This window comes from Trypanosoma conorhini, assembly GCF_003719485.1.
Source record: "Trypanosoma conorhini strain 025E chromosome Unknown Tco_14.4_contig_00336, whole genome shotgun sequence".
In the NCBI taxonomy this organism is placed as follows: Eukaryota; Euglenozoa; class Kinetoplastea; order Trypanosomatida; family Trypanosomatidae; genus Trypanosoma; species Trypanosoma conorhini.
In genome coordinates this window covers 1-15,495 of record NW_021704425.1, presented here as the reverse complement: position 1 = coordinate 15,495, position 15,495 = coordinate 1, and the positions used below count along the sequence as shown (strand labels likewise).

General features: G+C 57.1%; 7 protein-coding genes across 7 annotated transcripts, besides 7 other annotated features; all 7 read right to left on the bottom strand.

Annotated features, from left to right (window-relative positions):
• Window positions 1-103: 103 nt before the first annotated feature.
• On the bottom strand, window positions 104-1,267 carry Tco025E_05612 (uncharacterized protein; the record flags this gene model as incomplete). The annotated part of the gene is made up of 1 exon (XM_029372505.1): window positions 104-1,267. One exon carries the CDS (start codon window positions 1,265-1,267, stop codon window positions 104-106), a length of 1,164 nt encoding a protein of 387 aa, XP_029227375.1.
• A 90-nt stretch (window positions 1,268-1,357) lies between these two features.
• Tco025E_05611 (uncharacterized protein) lies at window positions 1,358-2,992 on the bottom strand (the record flags this gene model as incomplete). The annotated part of the gene is made up of 1 exon (XM_029372504.1): window positions 1,358-2,992. The coding sequence occupies one exon, from the start codon at window positions 2,990-2,992 to the stop codon at window positions 1,358-1,360; it is 1,635 nt and encodes a 544-aa protein (XP_029227374.1).
• Window positions 2,993-3,085: 93 nt separating this feature from the next.
• Window positions 3,086-3,136: a microsatellite.
• Window positions 3,137-3,410: 274 nt separating this feature from the next.
• Tco025E_05610 (uncharacterized protein) lies at window positions 3,411-4,715 on the bottom strand (the record flags this gene model as incomplete). Its single annotated transcript, XM_029372503.1, has 1 exon — window positions 3,411-4,715. The coding sequence occupies one exon, from the start codon at window positions 4,713-4,715 to the stop codon at window positions 3,411-3,413; it is 1,305 nt and encodes a 434-aa protein (XP_029227373.1).
• Window positions 4,716-4,846: 131 nt separating this feature from the next.
• Window positions 4,847-4,914: a microsatellite.
• A 213-nt stretch (window positions 4,915-5,127) lies between these two features.
• Tco025E_05609 (pre-mRNA-splicing factor SYF1) lies at window positions 5,128-7,500 on the bottom strand (the record flags this gene model as incomplete). The annotated part of the gene is made up of 1 exon (XM_029372502.1): window positions 5,128-7,500. One exon carries the CDS (start codon window positions 7,498-7,500, stop codon window positions 5,128-5,130), a length of 2,373 nt encoding a protein of 790 aa, XP_029227372.1.
• Window positions 7,501-7,621: 121 nt separating this feature from the next.
• Window positions 7,622-7,718: a microsatellite.
• A 61-nt stretch (window positions 7,719-7,779) lies between these two features.
• On the bottom strand, window positions 7,780-10,638 carry Tco025E_05608 (Trypanosoma vivax; the record flags this gene model as incomplete). The annotated part of the gene is made up of 1 exon (XM_029372501.1): window positions 7,780-10,638. The coding sequence occupies one exon, from the start codon at window positions 10,636-10,638 to the stop codon at window positions 7,780-7,782; it is 2,859 nt and encodes a 952-aa protein (XP_029227371.1).
• Window positions 10,639-10,792: 154 nt separating this feature from the next.
• Window positions 10,793-10,816: a microsatellite.
• A 102-nt stretch (window positions 10,817-10,918) lies between these two features.
• Tco025E_05607 (uncharacterized protein) lies at window positions 10,919-13,294 on the bottom strand (the record flags this gene model as incomplete). Its single annotated transcript, XM_029372500.1, has 1 exon — window positions 10,919-13,294. The coding sequence occupies one exon, from the start codon at window positions 13,292-13,294 to the stop codon at window positions 10,919-10,921; it is 2,376 nt and encodes a 791-aa protein (XP_029227370.1).
• Window positions 13,295-13,327: 33 nt separating this feature from the next.
• Window positions 13,328-13,375: a microsatellite.
• Window positions 13,376-13,590: 215 nt separating this feature from the next.
• Window positions 13,591-13,623: a microsatellite.
• Window positions 13,624-14,028: 405 nt separating this feature from the next.
• Window positions 14,029-14,057: a microsatellite.
• Window positions 14,058-14,187: 130 nt separating this feature from the next.
• On the bottom strand, window positions 14,188-15,342 carry Tco025E_05606 (putative protoheme IX farnesyltransferase; the record flags this gene model as incomplete). Its single annotated transcript, XM_029372499.1, has 1 exon — window positions 14,188-15,342. The coding sequence occupies one exon, from the start codon at window positions 15,340-15,342 to the stop codon at window positions 14,188-14,190; it is 1,155 nt and encodes a 384-aa protein (XP_029227369.1).
• Between the last annotated feature and the right edge of the window lie 153 nt (window positions 15,343-15,495).

Below are 15,495 nucleotides of genomic sequence, written 5' to 3'. Positions count from 1 at the left end.
GATTAAGATGGGGCCAGGGGGCCCTGGCCAAAACTAGTAAAGGAACAAAAAAAATAAACCTCACGAAGGGGAATTAGTACTCGCTCGCCAGAACAAAGTAGGATTAGGCCACAAGTTGTGATGAGTTGTAGAAAAACTTTTCGTGAAGAATATGTCGGCGTCGGGGCAGGCCCGTGTACGTAAAACTGCCATCACAGGGGAGCCAAAGCTGATACGGCAGCTCTGTGGAGCGTGTGTTCGACGACGCAACCCGATCCGGCGCCTTCAGCATGTCTGTCATTGCTCTATTGCGTTTTGTCTTTAGCGCCTCGTCCAAATTCATCTTGCGCCACGTAAGCCAACGTCCTTCAGAGAGTATGAGAGGCTCTTTTAACGAACGCAAAAGTGCCCAACGTTGGGTGGAATGCAGAACTGTCTTCTGATGTTCATTACATGTCTGGCGCAAATGAACCAAGTCCACTGGCTCAAGATCAAATACTCGGTGCGGCTCCTGCCCCTGTAGCACTGCGATGCCCTCGAAGCCGTTCACGTCACTTGCGGGGAGCCACTTTAAGGACGTGTATCCGAATTGTGACCACACCGTAGAAAGCAAGCCTCCCACGACGTGGGAAAATGGCGCTCCTGTCAGGAAGTGGCTGTGATGGAGCGTGTCATCAATGAGAAAGGGATTGGATGTCTCCTGGGCGTTTAAAAGAAAGGCAGTCTGCGATGGTACGGATGGGACCGCAACACTCGCGTCCACAAGCAACGCCGTTTCAGAGGCGTCTTCGCCAGAAGCAAAGAGAGAGGCGTGGGCGTACTGGTCCAAGGTGGCCGGGGTCCAGGTCGGGGATCCGGCGGCGCCGGTCGTCAGCAGCATCCACCTTTCCGCATCCTTCACTGGAAGCGGCTGCATCTGCAGAAGCGTTTTCCGCTCGCGCGGAGCGTACTCCATGAGGCAAAAGATGCTGCGCTCCCCAAGGAGGTTGGCCCTGACGGAGATGCCCCCACGGCAGTGCAGCCGGTAATAGCCCCGTGCCTGCGCCGGAGAGAGCCACAGCGCGCTTTGAGCAGAAATGCCCTTCTGATGCCTGTGAAGCGTCTGCCGAAGCTCGGGGGACGTAACGCGGTGCCTCGTCAAGGCCCAATGCATGTGGACTTTACGGGAAGAATGGAATAAAAGAACAAAAAAAACAAGCGTAAAGCTAACAAAAACAAAAACGCGTGGCACGTAAGCATCACAGCCCTCGCAACCGTAGAGCACCAGCTGCGAAAACAGCAGCAGCATCAAAAACCGGTTTCGTTAGTCGCATGGCCACACACGCGGGCGGGGAGGAAACTAAAACAGAAAAAAAAGAGAAAGACGACACTAGTGAGCCTACTTAAAGGCTCCCACAGTGAGCAACTTCCAAAGTGTCTCTTCTCTCCCAGCATACAACTCCAGGACGGCGTCCATGTTTCCTAGAAGGTCCGGCCGTTGGGAGAGGAGGATTGCTGCAGCTTGGCTTCGGCGCAGCCTTGCATTTGCGTGGATGTCGTGTTCCGTCCATTGCGGATTACACAGGCCGAGTCGGGGGCAAACACTGCTCAGTTCGGGAAACCGGCACACGTCGCTGTGCGTCTTCTGCAGGCACCTTGGCTTCTCTCGCTGACTGAGACCCACCAGCGAAGAAAAGTAGTAGTTGCTGCAGGCGGCCACGCCACCAGGAGGGTGTGCCACCTCAATCCACAGCTGCGGCGGGTGCAAGTGCAGGCCAATCGAGCGAAGTACGACGGCTTCCACATACTCCGCCTCCCGACCATCATGCAGGTAACAAATAATAGGTGCTGCAGGGGCCAAAGGCGGTAAATGCAACCGCAACCGTCTTTGCACCGCCTCCTGCATGGGGCTATGCTGCAAGTTGTACCTTATCGACACAGCGGCGTAAAGGTCTCCAAGGCTATCAAAGTGAGTCAACAATTCAGTCGCTGTAACGCCGACGTATCCCACTGCCGCAAAAAACTGCTGAAGCAAACTCTCATGCAAGGCATATTCATCCTCTAATATCGTCGAGGAGGAAGCCGGAAGATGGGAAAGTTCACTCACGCAGCTCGCGGCGGCTACGGGGCTCTGAAGAGACCACTTCGGGAGAGTTGCAAGTGCCAGGGAACGCAAGCCCCCCTCAAGTTTCCCCTGAAGCTGCATGATTGCTGCAACACTCTCGTGCACAGCTGCACTCTTCTGCTGACGGGCCGTGGCCAACTCGCTCAGGATATTTGCATTGACCTCATGAATTGAGGCCAGCACCGCGGCCACCTGGACTCGATCTCTTGCCTGCTCCTGCAGCGAGCCTATCGCGTTTTCCACAATCTGCTGTTGCTCTGTCAGTCTCGTGACGGCTCCCAGTACCTCCAACAGGGACTCTTTTTCCAAAGCAGGTCCGTCACGCTTCAGCTCAACTCTGCATTTATCCCAGAAAGAGGCCATCTCCTGCTTCGCGTTCGCCACCTCGCGTACAAGCGACAGCAGCAACTCACTATTGAGCCCGTTCGCGTCGGCGGTCCGGGCTGGTGGAGGCCGCGTGGCGGCGGCGGGTGGGGCGCTGGACCCTTTTGCTTCCCCCGTCGGCACCGCCAACTTGCGTGGATCCGCCGACTCCCGCCCAGACGAAGATGTCTCACTCATGCGAGTGTTCGCTACCACGTGTGAGAAGCTGCACTTGTCTACACTTGAGCCCTTCACCTCTTTTTGTTCTTCATGCTGAGGCGCCACCTTCGGCCTTTTTGGAAGAATTGCAAGGAGACTACCGTCAGTGATGCCAATGGCGTCAAGGGGAAGATCTGTGGCAAGTGGCTCCTTGTCAATGGACTTTCCTCTGCCCGCGTAGAACGTGGCGGAAGCTATTTCTATCGTCTCGCCAATCGCCGCGGAGAGTGCGGGGAGTTGGGCGGCGATCGTGCCCATCTTGTCAATTTGCACTCGCCTCAGCGTGCGCGGGCCAGCAGGCAACGCGAACACCTTGACGCTAATCATTTTCCGCTTCTAGGTGCCAACGCCGGAGTGCAGACGCATGAAGGAATGTAAAGAAGCCAGGCACGCGAACACAGCCACACCCCTCACCAAGCCAGAGAGCGAGAGAAAAACAAAGGGAGAAAGAAAGAGAGAGAGAGAGAGAGAAGTGGGTGAAGCAGACAGCAGCGGTGAGTGCAGTGGCATTCGGCGCAGCATCCCGTGCTGCGTTGCAACCTCGACGACGGCGGAGGAAGACGGAGACGCTGCAACGCCCCTCCTGCGCGGCTGCGGGGCGGGTGGTTTGCGCTTCACAGTGTCCTCCCCGCGGCCGCGCCCAGTTTGGCCCGCAGGGTTCTTTCTGCGCCGCGCCACTCCGCAGCCGGAGTAGCGCGGGCCACAAAACTACGTCTATGGCGCCAGAAGAACAAAGATGAGAACATCATCGCGAAGAGAAGTTCCTCAAGTTTTTTGCGTGAATGTGCAGCGAGACGAGGCGGAACGCATTCCAGAATGGCACGCGGTTCGCGCCCTTCGCCGCCCAAGTGAGCGGCGGCGGGGGGGTGACGTTGAGGTAGCGCCGCCTTGCGGCTCGCCGGATCCTCGCGGGGGGCAGCAGGGCGCCGTCGAGGGCGGCGAAGCTGTACCACTGCCCAAAGGAGGCCGCGTCGAAGAGGTACGGCGGCAGGCCCATCTCCCTTGAGCTTTCGACAATGCAATTCTCGCCCGCCGCGTGCAACCACGCCGGAAGCTCGCCCATGTAGGCGGAGCCGAAAAGCTGGTAGTAGTTCATCATGTACGTCATGTCATTTGCGTACGGGTCCCGTTTCCGCGTCACCGCGCGGCTCACCGCGACCCCAAACCTCCTCCCGCAACTCAAGAAGTCATTCACGTAGTCAGCAAAGTGTTCGACAGACTCCGCATCCTTAACGTACACGACGCCAGGAACAAAGCCCTCGGCGGAGGGCGCCGTGCTGGCCATTCGATACCCGCACCGAGCAATCGCGCGGAGAACTCCCCTCATGTTTGCGTAAATCATGTTATCGTTCTCCACGTGAAGCACGTGGCGTAGCCGCAGCCGTCGCATGACGGCTGCCAAAACAAAGAAACGTTCCGTCACAAGCCGGTTGAACTGCTTGTTCCCCGTGGAACGGTTCCCACCCGGGTGCATAAAGCCCTGGATGTAAAACAGACTGCGATAACGCTCCAGCCGCGACGTCACAGCTTGGCTCGCCGGAATCAACGTAATACCCAGCGGCTCACGGAGGGCGACGATGCGTGGATCCTGCACGTGGGCGTCGTCCAGCACCAGAAACACCCGCGACTCCCTAGGCGAATGAAAGCACCGCCATTGCCGGATAGAGTCCAAAACGTACGACTGCCCCCCGGCACCATAAAACCTCTCCCCGGTGGCGACGTACACGACATCCACAGTTTCGATTTCGCCTTCCACATCCGCCGACGGTGTCTGGGAGAAATCAAAGCGGACTCTGCCATGCGCTTGCAGGAAACGCCCACGATCGCAGAAGGACGGCCGCACAGACGCCGTGCAGAGTTGCCCGCAGAGGCGGGCCACGACGCCGAGAAAACTGACGGCGCGGGCATGCCGACTCAAGTCGCACTCCACCACCGTCGCAGGAGGACGCTGTGGTGCACGCCAAAGATCCTCCTCGCCATAGAAGAGTAGTTCCCAGGAAAGAAGAGATACAACAAGGGCAAAGATGAGCAGCACCCATCGTCGACTCATTTCGCCATTTCCTTTTTGCGCCACGCATGCGGGCGTGCAGGGCAAAATTTCAACGGGAGAGAAAAGAAGAAGAATGGTAACGGCGGCCAGCAGCAATGACGACTCCCTACGCAACGTGCGCTTCGTAATGTCAAGCAAATCGCACAACCAACCAAACACACACACACAAAATATGCAGTCAAACGGAAAACAAAACAAAAAGTAGACCTTCACGACGGTGCTCCTCTCCAGTCGGGCTGCCTCCTTCCAATTTTGTATGTTTGCCCATTCTGTTCTCACCCGTACTCTTGTTAATTCTTCTCGGCCGCCCTCCCCTCCCTCGCTCCCTTGTGTTTCGTTTTTTATTACACGATGAGGAGATACACAGACCGCAAACGTATTGCACGCGCGTCACTTTCCCAGCCATCCGCACTCACGCCGATGTTTTTGTGGCCTTGGGTGTCGCCAAAGCCTCAGCCGCTGGAGTCGCGGCGTCTGCGTACTGCAGGGCAACCTGCTGTCTTCGCTTATGCACCTCCTCAAACTGACCCACCGTGGTGCAAATAGATTCCCACAGGCTCCAGAAGATGCAGCCGTGACTGCTGTTGGGATCCTGCAACTTACAGCAGGCATCCATGACAGTGTGCGCCGTCGCCACGTTGTCCGTGCGTTTCTCCACTGCGGCCCACCAGAGTGCCACCCGCTGCACAAAAGGAGCATGCAGATGTGGCCGTTGAAGCAGCTTGGCGCAATACTGGCGAAACATTTGGCTTCCCTGAAGTGTGAGGGTGACATCCAGGACGGTGTCCGCAAGGCACAGCAAAAAACCTTCCGCAACACCGCCACATCGCTGCACCGCCTCGAGGCAGTCTTGGGCGACCTTGACTGCAGTGTCGAAGAGCCCCAAGCGAGACTCCAGGGCGGCGCAATTAAGTAGGTACTCCACCGAGAAGGCCGGACAGAAATGCAGCGTGCGCGGAACGGCTTCCAGGCCCAGTCGCGTAAGCTCACGGAGGCGGTGAAGCGGTAGCTGCTCCCCACGGGACAGACACAAAGAGCTCAAGTACTGCTGCAGAACGTACAACATTGCCACCGGCGCGCCCTTGAACGCGACCAGAGCCCGCTCAAACTCACGAAACGCATCATGCGCGTGGCCGCTGTGCCAGAGTCGACCAGCCACATAGCAGGCACCCTCCGCCGAGTAGGCAGCGGAGTTGTTATACGCGTCGATCACGTTTGCCAGTGTTTCCGCTGACGCATCATCAAAAGCGACATCCACAGCTAGCATCCACGCCCGAGAATCCTCTTGTAACCCGGTCACCACCCCACCTTTAACCAGTCCCCTGGATCGGACGGGGTTGGATGCGTTAACTTCCTGAAGTTTTGAGAGAAGTTCACGCAAGCAATCCTCTCGAGTGGAGGACATCAGCATAAACTCAACAAGCAGCCCCAGCAAGAGCAGATTACCCGTGGTCGAAGAAAAGGAAATATGCCAAGCGGCATCCTTGAGGAGGGCAATCGCGTCCCTCCTGGAATCGCTATCCCAGAGATAACACGCGTAGGATTCAAACAGCTGCGCTACCTCCAACTCCACCAGCTGAAGCCCGGAGCTGCACTGCGCAATGGCCTGTCGATAGAGCGCAACCACGTCGTCGTGAGAGGCTCGATTGTCGCACATCATTTCTTGCAGCAATTCAACGCGCTTTAGCCACATGGCAGTGTCCCGACGATTTTCTCTAAGCCGAACTTGATTTAGTAGAAGTGCGTGCTGCTGAGTGAGGCGGAGCAGGTGACTCAAAGGATCACGCGTGTCACCGCAGAGTTTTTCCACGATTAGTTGGCGCTCCGCAGTAGTGCAGGCTTGAATGGACGGATCCATTGCTAGGGAGTCAACGATCTGATCCTCAAACGCCACCGCCATGCTGAAGGCCCTTGAGAAGATCGTGGGGTCGTCCGCGTTTTCGAGCAGTGCCCAAAGTGCCACCCGGGCCTTTGCGAACTCCCCTTGGCCAGCCAGGAACACGGCGTGTGAGATTTTAAACTCCGCAGCAGAGGCGCAGTACTCTGCCGCCACCACCACCAATTTTTCTATTTGTGCAAGGTCTCCGCCAAAGCGCAAGTCCTTCGTCTCGAGGGCGAGGCGTGCCGTCTCCCAGAAGGTTGTGTCTCGCAAGAGATCCTCGTGCGGGGCACCATCGAGGAGGAACGCAGCACACTCTGTGAGAAACTCACCTGGGCTTCCTTTTTCCCACAACATAAGGAAGTAATCGCGTTGGTTTGCGGCACGTGGGTCAAACAGGAGGTACAGCCGCCACAAGTACTTTGCCGTCTCGGCGGGTACGTGGGGCTGCTGCGCCCAGCGCTTTGCGAGGCGCCAGACGCGGTGGTGCTGGGTCACCGGAAGAGCCCGCAGCGCCCGAAGGATGGTGTGCCGGACGAGTGTCAGACGCGGGGGCACGGCCGCGTCCATCAGGAACTCCAGAAAAGACACCCAGAGGAGCGGCATCATGGGCAGCTTATCAACGGCTCGGTCGTAGATGTCTCGCAGCGCCCTAAACCACTCATGAGACGAGGAGAGCCCCTTCGTCTGCTCCTGGCGGTACGCAATGTACCTCATCCAGAGCTTGTACGAGAAGCCGTTCGCTCTGAGGGCACGCTCGTAGGCGATGTTTGTGGCGTTCGCCTTCGCGGCGCTACTCTCGAACTCGGCGCCCTGAATGGCGTGGACGAGCCGCAGCCAGGCCTTGACGGAGGCGGGGGCGCGCAGCACCTCCTGCTCAAGGGACTCCGCGGGAAGCGAGCCCATCAGCCGAGCAATTCCTGCAGGACCCGGCGGAACCCAAGAAAAGAGGCCGCGCGAGACCAAAAGGAAAAAATGAATGGAACCCACAGAGAGAGAGAGAAAAAAAAGGGGGGGAAGATATACGAAAAGGGAAATATAAAATAAAAAAAGAGAGCAGAAGTTGGAAACAAAACAAAAAAAGTAATAACAAATAGACAACAGAAAAAAGAAAAAAGAAAAAAAAGGACCGGACATTCCACACGCAACAGATAAAAAAACTTGGCGTAGAAGAAAAGGGAAAAGTCAATGGCGGCTACGGCTTCGAATACGCGAGAGAATCCTCCGGAGTTCCCCCAAGGAGACGGTCAGAAGCCTCTCCGCAAACTCCTCAGCAGAGATGCCACTTAGCTGAACGAAACGCGAGGAACTGAGAAACGTCACGGATGGCGCAAAGGAGACGGCAACAAGGTGCCTCGGCACATCCCCCGCCGCTGCTCCTGCCGACACCGACGCCACTGCAGTGTCGCGTAGCACTTCCACCAGATCGCCATCCTTTTCAAACTCACCGCTGCTGCTGCCGCTGCTGCCACCGCCGCTGCACAAGCCCACCAGTTCATCAACCTTTGAGAGGAAGGCGTAAATTCGCTGGCTTTCGGCATTACGCACCGAGCGACGGAGTGAGCCCCATATCGCTTTATACGCCATGCCTTTGATGTCTGCAAACTCGCCGACCACGACAACCGTGGCGCTTACGCCAAGCTGAAGAACTTCCTTCAAATCGTCCAGCTCGTCTTCCACCGCGCGACAAATCAATATATTTCGCACACGCTGGCTGCTGCGGAAGCCGTAGTCCTGCTCCACGCATAGCCGTGTGAGGGCGTTGCACATGGTTGTGCAGCCACACCCCGTGCACCCAGTTACAGCCACGAGATGCCTAAACAGATATGAGCAGCGAAGGTGAAATATCAGACAGACCGCCCACAACGCGGCGGACTCCAGTACAATCACGAGAGCGGCATTCTCCAGCGTTGGGGCGGAGGCAAGAAACAGGGGATGCACAAAGTGATAAAACTTTTCAAAGCTCATGTAGTGGTGAAGGCTGATGAGGTGATTTAGGTTGGCCATCCCACACGTGCTCCGAAGGAAGCGCAGGACATGTGTGAAGAGCGAAATCTCCAATAAAACAAGGGAAGCACCCGGCGCAGGGGGCGCCTTTTCAAGCACGCTCCAGAGATAGCGTAACTTATCCCGGTACTTTGTGTCACTCATCCAGGGAAGACCCTGGTGCAGTCGCTGCTTCCACGTCGCCAGGCCAGAGAGCAAACTGGACACCGCCCGCTTTTTGCTGTGGACGTACTCCCCCAGTTTTCTCTCAAGGACTCGCTCACTCGTGGGTGGGGCCTCAATGGCCATTGGAGTCATTGCCTGCGACACCATGCTGGAGCTCGACACCTTCGCCGCCACATTGGCCACAAAACCTAACAAACCGGCACTTTGCTTCTTCACTGCGTAGTAGCTCGCCACCTCGCCGATGCTGGCAAGGGCCTCGAGTAGCTCGGTGGAGGTTTGCCGCGGCAACTCAAACTTGCGTGGCTCCTTCAACGTTGGGGTTGTGAGAAGCGGTTCAATAACGATGGCGTTATCAATGAGATTCGTCGGATGCGAAAAAATCCACGCGTGAGGGATTTTGCTTCGATCTTCAAGAAAGATCAACTCGGCGACATCCGCCGGAACATCGATAGTGTAATTCACGTACGAGGTGCACCCAATGTCTGTGAGGAGCGCAAAGTCGACTCGCAGTCGCCGCAGCGGCTTTAGTCGCCTAGACGACTCCATGCTTAGCATCCCCACCAAAGAGAACGTGGCGCCTATTTGTCGCGGGCCCACACGTGTCACAGAGACCTGCGTGGGCCAGCCACCGTGCGAAGACGCGCAGAGTTGTGGCCGGTACTGCAGGTTGGCGCCCGTGATGTGGAGACACACCATGACGCCGTCCTCCACCGTGTGCGCCACCGCCTTGATCGCGGGCAGCAGTGCCGCCTCGCCCCCCGCAAGAAGCAAGCGACTCAAAATGCGGAGTTGCTGCGAGACATCAATGTGCTCGTGGCACTCATCCTCGCAAAGCGTCTCCAAACCAGAGCAGCGCGTGCGCAAGTAGTAGCGCCCCTCTTGCAGATCCAGACGAGGCCCACAGCGCACGCCAAGAGGTGCATTGAAGTGCAGGGCCGTCTCAGTTGCGGCCGTCTTCCCCTTGACCTCCTGCCGCGGGGACGGTACGTTGTTGTAGCCGTTTGCGGGGTCAGGAGGCTCCAGGAGGCCGGTGTAGTGCAAAAAGTGGCCGCTGAACGCCAGGGTGGAGGCAAGAACCAGGGAGTCCTCAAAAAACATGCGTCTAGGCGACCCGTACGCAATACAAAAGACACGCGCCCGCTGCCCGGCAAGTGACTCGGGAACAGATGATATGAATATATGCGCCGCCAATGTGGCGGAGGAGCCCATCTCACCAATGCCGCAGAACACCGCGGACGCCTCTTCCTTCTCCAGCATCTCTTGAATGCCTGAGTGGCGCAGCCTCTCCCGCTGCCTCACAAGGGTCTTGGAACACACAACGAAGTAGTACACCGCTGAGGTGGGGATCGGCAGGGGCGGGTCGTCATAAACCGCCTTCACGATAATGCAGGCAAAACTAGACTCAAGCATACACACGGACGCTATGGTCGCCTTGACGTGATCCGATCCATCAGGAATCGCCTCGATGCACTGCGCCCCATTTGTGGAGAAAAGAAGACCATCAAGTATGCAACGGCATTCCATTGATTGTGTATGCAGCCAGGGCATTGCAGTCGTCACACCGGCGTTCATTGTACAATTGGTGGAACTGTACGCGGCAACGTCGGCGGAAACAGTGGCGCGGGCGACAATGCGGACATTGATGGCTTCGTTCGGGTAAACTACTTCCAGCACGGCGTGGCAATACGTCGTTGTTCCTGCGGAGTGTTCCTTGCTTGGGCTGTGGCTTGTTCTCCACTCCACCTCGTACGTCCACGAGAGTGTGCGGTCCACCTCTGCCGCCGCGGCTGCGGGGCGCGGAGGGTCCCAGCAGAGGAACACGCACGTCGGGTAGACGGCGCATACGACGGGCTCTCCCATCTGGTACGCCATACGGCACCCACCGTCCATCACGCCCAAGGCTGCAGTGCGCGCCGTATCCTATGCGGCAATGCAGGGGAAAGCAGGAAGCCGAAGCCGGGAAGGACACGTCAAAGGAGGGGCAACAAACAACAGAGTCCACGGACACCCCACGCAAGCTGCAGTAGTTTGTTTGTTTGTTTGTTTGTTTTTGTAAGCAAAAGCGAGCAGTAAACAAAAAAAAAACAGCTTTACACACAGAGAGAAATAGAGAAACGAACGTGGCTGAAAAAGGAGGTTGGCGTTTTCTGTTCTACTCCGCGGAGAGCAGAAAGGGGTGCACCACGTGCAGCTCCGCGCCGACCTCCAGCACAATCCCGCGGTAGTGCGCGGTGAGAGAGTGCGATGCGCCAAGAAACACCGGGACGGCCCTGTACACCATAAGCATCGCCAGATGGGCATATGAGACCATGCCGTCAAAGTCCCAGTCGAGGGCGCTGAAGTGGTGAAGAAAGGGCTCCCGGAGCAGCAGCAGGCCTTGCCTCGTGCACTGGCGGAACACCTTATCGTCGCGCAACAGCAGTGCGACCTGGAGCGTCTCCAGCCACAGGAGGACGACCAACTCCACCACCTTGCAGTACAACTCAAGAGGCACGCTGCGCAGCAGCTCCAGCCGCTCCGGCAGCCGCAGGCGGAGGGAATACAATATAATAAACGGGATCCACTCCTCAACAGGAATACCTGGCGAATGCGTTACGGCCATTTGCGGGACACTTTCTAACGAAATTCCACGGTGCGTCGCAAATTTCTCAAGGTAGGTGTCTATAATTGTCTCCACATTCTCATCGTGAGACTGCAGTAATCGCACAAGCCGCATCGTCAGCAGCGGAGTGGGACAGGTCGTTAATAGGGAATGCACCAACGAGATAAGCGCCGGTGCTCCATCACGCTGCCCCACAAAGCGGAGGTACTCAACCCAGAGATCGGCCAGCCCAACGACTGAGCGCACAGGGCACTTGACAAGAATCTGGTCCAATAGCTGGGCGTCGGCGGAAAACGCATGCATGAGTGAAAGGTGCACACGAGACCGCATACATTCTGTCAACGCCGTATCGATGCCCGCAGAGGCGCACAAGGTGAGTAGATTCAACTGCCGCGACAGCAGCCGTCCGCACTCCTCCTGTGGACGATGGGGGAAACCCTCGCCAAGTGAGAACGCAACATCAGAGATGGACGCCAGTGGAAGGACCCCCACCCCCTCCAATCGCTTCGTCTGTCGAAGAACAACCAGAAACAAGGTTAAATTCTGCAGTGCAAGCGGCAAGAGGCAAATGCGACCCGGCAATTCCACCACTGCCTCAAGAAGACCTGTCGCCGCCTCGGGGTCGGCAGGTGCCACATGGACGCATGTCATGGCAATCATATACGCAACGTACCGCGCCGTCACCTCGCACCATTGCGTGTCTTGATGAGAATACGTCGCGACTGCCGCCTGGTCGGAAAGCAGCTGCGCCGAAGACAGGCAAACTTCCACGCAATCCGAGACAGCACAGCCGGACTTTAACAGGACGGAGAGGTAACTGAGTCGGATAAATGGGGAGGTGGGAAAGAGGGCAAGCCCGCGCGTTGCCAGCCAAAGCAAGCGCTCTGTCGTCGTCCCCGCAACGCGCATGAGACAGCGCCACGCAAGCGCATCAGCATGCTGCTTAAATAGCGCTGTTGCTGCGAGAACAGAGTTCGACTTTGACTGAAGAATCTGTCCCCATAGCATGTGCTCCTTTGAATTGCGTAGTAGAGACGCCACATGCTGCAGTGAGAAGTTTGGCGGCGGCAGAAGCGGTGCATCCCACGTGGGGGACTGCTCTTCTCCCAAGAGCATCGCGGCCCATCCGAGCTTTGCAATGCGGTTAAGAAGATCCCGGTGCAGCTGTACAGCCTCCACCAGGTCATTCGCGGCCTCGATCGAGGCATAAAAGCTTGCCAGCATGGATGCTGCGTCGCAGATGGTGCTGTGCCCCTTGACGCACATCGCAGCACGCGTGAAGAGCTCCATACAGCCAAGTTTCACGTGTTCCAGCTGATTGCGGTGCCAGTAAGGGCACGCGGGGTTGACGCAGCGCCGCCCCTCCGTCTCCATCAGACACGCCTCATCAAAAAACACGGGCTCTGTTACTTCCCTAACCGTCATCGCCGTATCCCCCGTCGTCGTAAAGAGCGGGGCGTAACTGGCGAAAAAGCGGCGTCGCGTTTCCTCGTCCGCCGTAAAGCATGACAGCATTTGTCCCCATGTGTCGATGCCGCTGACACTAAGAGCGCAGGAGGATGCCTGAAGATCCGCTGCACCCGAGAATCCACAAAACTCCTGGTTCCCTATGGTTTTCTGCACAATCAGCTGCTCCCCGAGGCGGTCGTGGACATAGCTCAGGTTCATCGCTTGCTTTTCTTCCTCATTGATCTCCTCCGCCATGCGCTGGCGGCGCCGATCCATCTCAGCCAGCTGCCTCCTCTTTTCCTCTAGCGACCGCTGCCTGAGAGCCACCGCCCCCTCCATGTTGGTGTGTTGTCTCTCTAACACCTCCATGCGCTCCGCGGGTGTGCCGCCCAGACGACCGCGGTCCTTCAACTGCCTCTTCAACGCAGGGTGGATCCAGTCTTCCGGCACCCGGGTCTTGGGGGGCAGCGGGTCCATCACTCTACGAGAGCCCCACCCTGGAGGTTGGGAAGAGGAGCAGAAAAAGTGTGTGTGTGTGTGAGAGAGAGAGAGAGGGAGGGGGGGCAAAAAAGAGCGGGTAGCAGCGAGAGGGCAAGAACCGCGGCTAGCGAAGCCGCTGCTGCGGCAAACACTTCGCCCGCATTACTATTTCATTTCGCATCCTTGCGGTGGCGCCGCGACGCTGCGGCAGCCCACAAATGACCAGACCATAACCTACACAGGCACAGAAAGAGATGCAATGCAGCCTCGTAAACTCTTCTTCGCCATACGCTAAAACGAAAAAAGAAAAAGGAAAAAGAAAAAAATACGTTCGGCCTTGCGGCAGGGAGGATGCTGAAGCCAGGAACGTATTGCGGCGCCCCGTTCCCTCTCTCTCCCGCGCAGACTCCCTCGCCCTTGGCGCCGCCATATGGGAAATAGGAGGCACGCCAAACTCTCTGTTTCCTTTTTCTCCCCACTTTTCCTTTCTTTTTCTTGTGTGTATTTGTGTGTCTTCCCCTTACTTGCTACTCCTCAACGTATTCTTCCCCACACCCGGTCCCACCCCCTCTTTCTACCTCTCTCATCATGTTACTCCACGTGCGTGGGAGGACGCGGAGAGTTATTATTACTAGCCACATTTGAAGCTTCCACCCCGTCCCAACCCCCTCCCCCAAACCGACAGACTCCTACCCCCCGCCCCCAGCCACAAGCCAGCACACAGCGACAACGTGTGTATGTGCGTGTGTGCGTGTGTGTGAGATAGAGAGAGAAAGAGAGCGCGCGCACGCAAGTGCGATCCTATTACACGAGCCCTACCCTCTCACCATCCTACTCCTCTACGGAAGACGCGAGGAAAACTACCGAAGACACTTCCCCAGTGACGACTTTCAGAGAGTTGGAGACACGGCCTCCTTGCGTTGGTCCTCAAGCTGGCCCACGACATACGCATATGCGGCGGTGCACTTCTTTACGGGTTCAAAGTGATTTAACATAAAAGCGGTGAGAACTATGGTGAGATAGATGTAGGAAAACACAAAGCAACCACGGCAATGTGCCTTTGGCATACAGTGAAACAACCACGCCTTGTAAATCATAACACCGTTGGCGACGGCTACCGCAGGATAGTACCATCCCTCACAGGGAATTCCTATCAAGGCGGGGCCCGCAAGTGTAATCCCAGCCATGGCAAGAGACATCAAGACGGCATAAAAGGAAGCACGCCAAGGGCTATAGAACGCCAACATTTTATAGCCGGCAGCTTCGTAGTCACGGCGGCAATGAAAGCTTAGTCCCATAAAGTGTGGAATCTGCCAAGCAACAAGCAGGGCACCCAAAAGCCAGGCAGGGCTCGTCACGGTCCCTGTTGCAGCGATTCCGCCCATAAGCGGAGGGATTCCACCAACAATGGAGCCTACCCATGTGTTTATGGCAGAAACACGTTTAAGTGGCGTGTACACGGCAACATAAACGCACCAATTAAAAACTCCAAGAGCTGCCATCGGTGGACTGACGAGGCATAGAATGCCAGATCCAACCAACAGCTCCAAAGCAGACAGGGCTGCGGCACTTGTGCAGGTTATGTAGCCCATAGGCATGGGACGACGGCAGGTTCGCTTCATCTTCTTGTCATGCTCCTTCTCTATTATTTGGTTCGCCGTGTTTGCGGAACAGGACTGCAGAAGCGTCCCGGCAGTTACTGCCGCCGCCACCACCGCGCTGGATCCACCACTCATCACATATCCAGCCACCGCCGTCGCAGTGACGAAGGCGGACAACCGCAACTTCCCCATCTGTGCCACTATTTCCTGCGCAGGCAGCGTCCTCACGTATTCCTCGGTCTCCATTGGGCACCGCAGCGGCGGAGCGGCACCCATGATGGGACAAGCGACCGTCTCTGTCCGCGTTGCCAGCGGTTTGGCCTGCGCCGTGCCCAACGCGGCGGAAAAGGGACAACATTTCGTCACAGGGGTGGTGGTGGACTGAAAAACCACGGCGCCGGAGCACCGAAAGCGAAGGCTCCTAAACAGGGCCCGTCGGATCATTCCTGCGCCCCCTCCCGCCGTCGCTCTAAAAGACACCTATGCCTCTGTGCGGGCATGCGCACACGCACGCAGATGGAGCAGATGCATCCAGCGAAAGACGGATGAAGATAAAGGCACACGAGCAAAAGGGAAGAATGACAAACGGAAAAACGT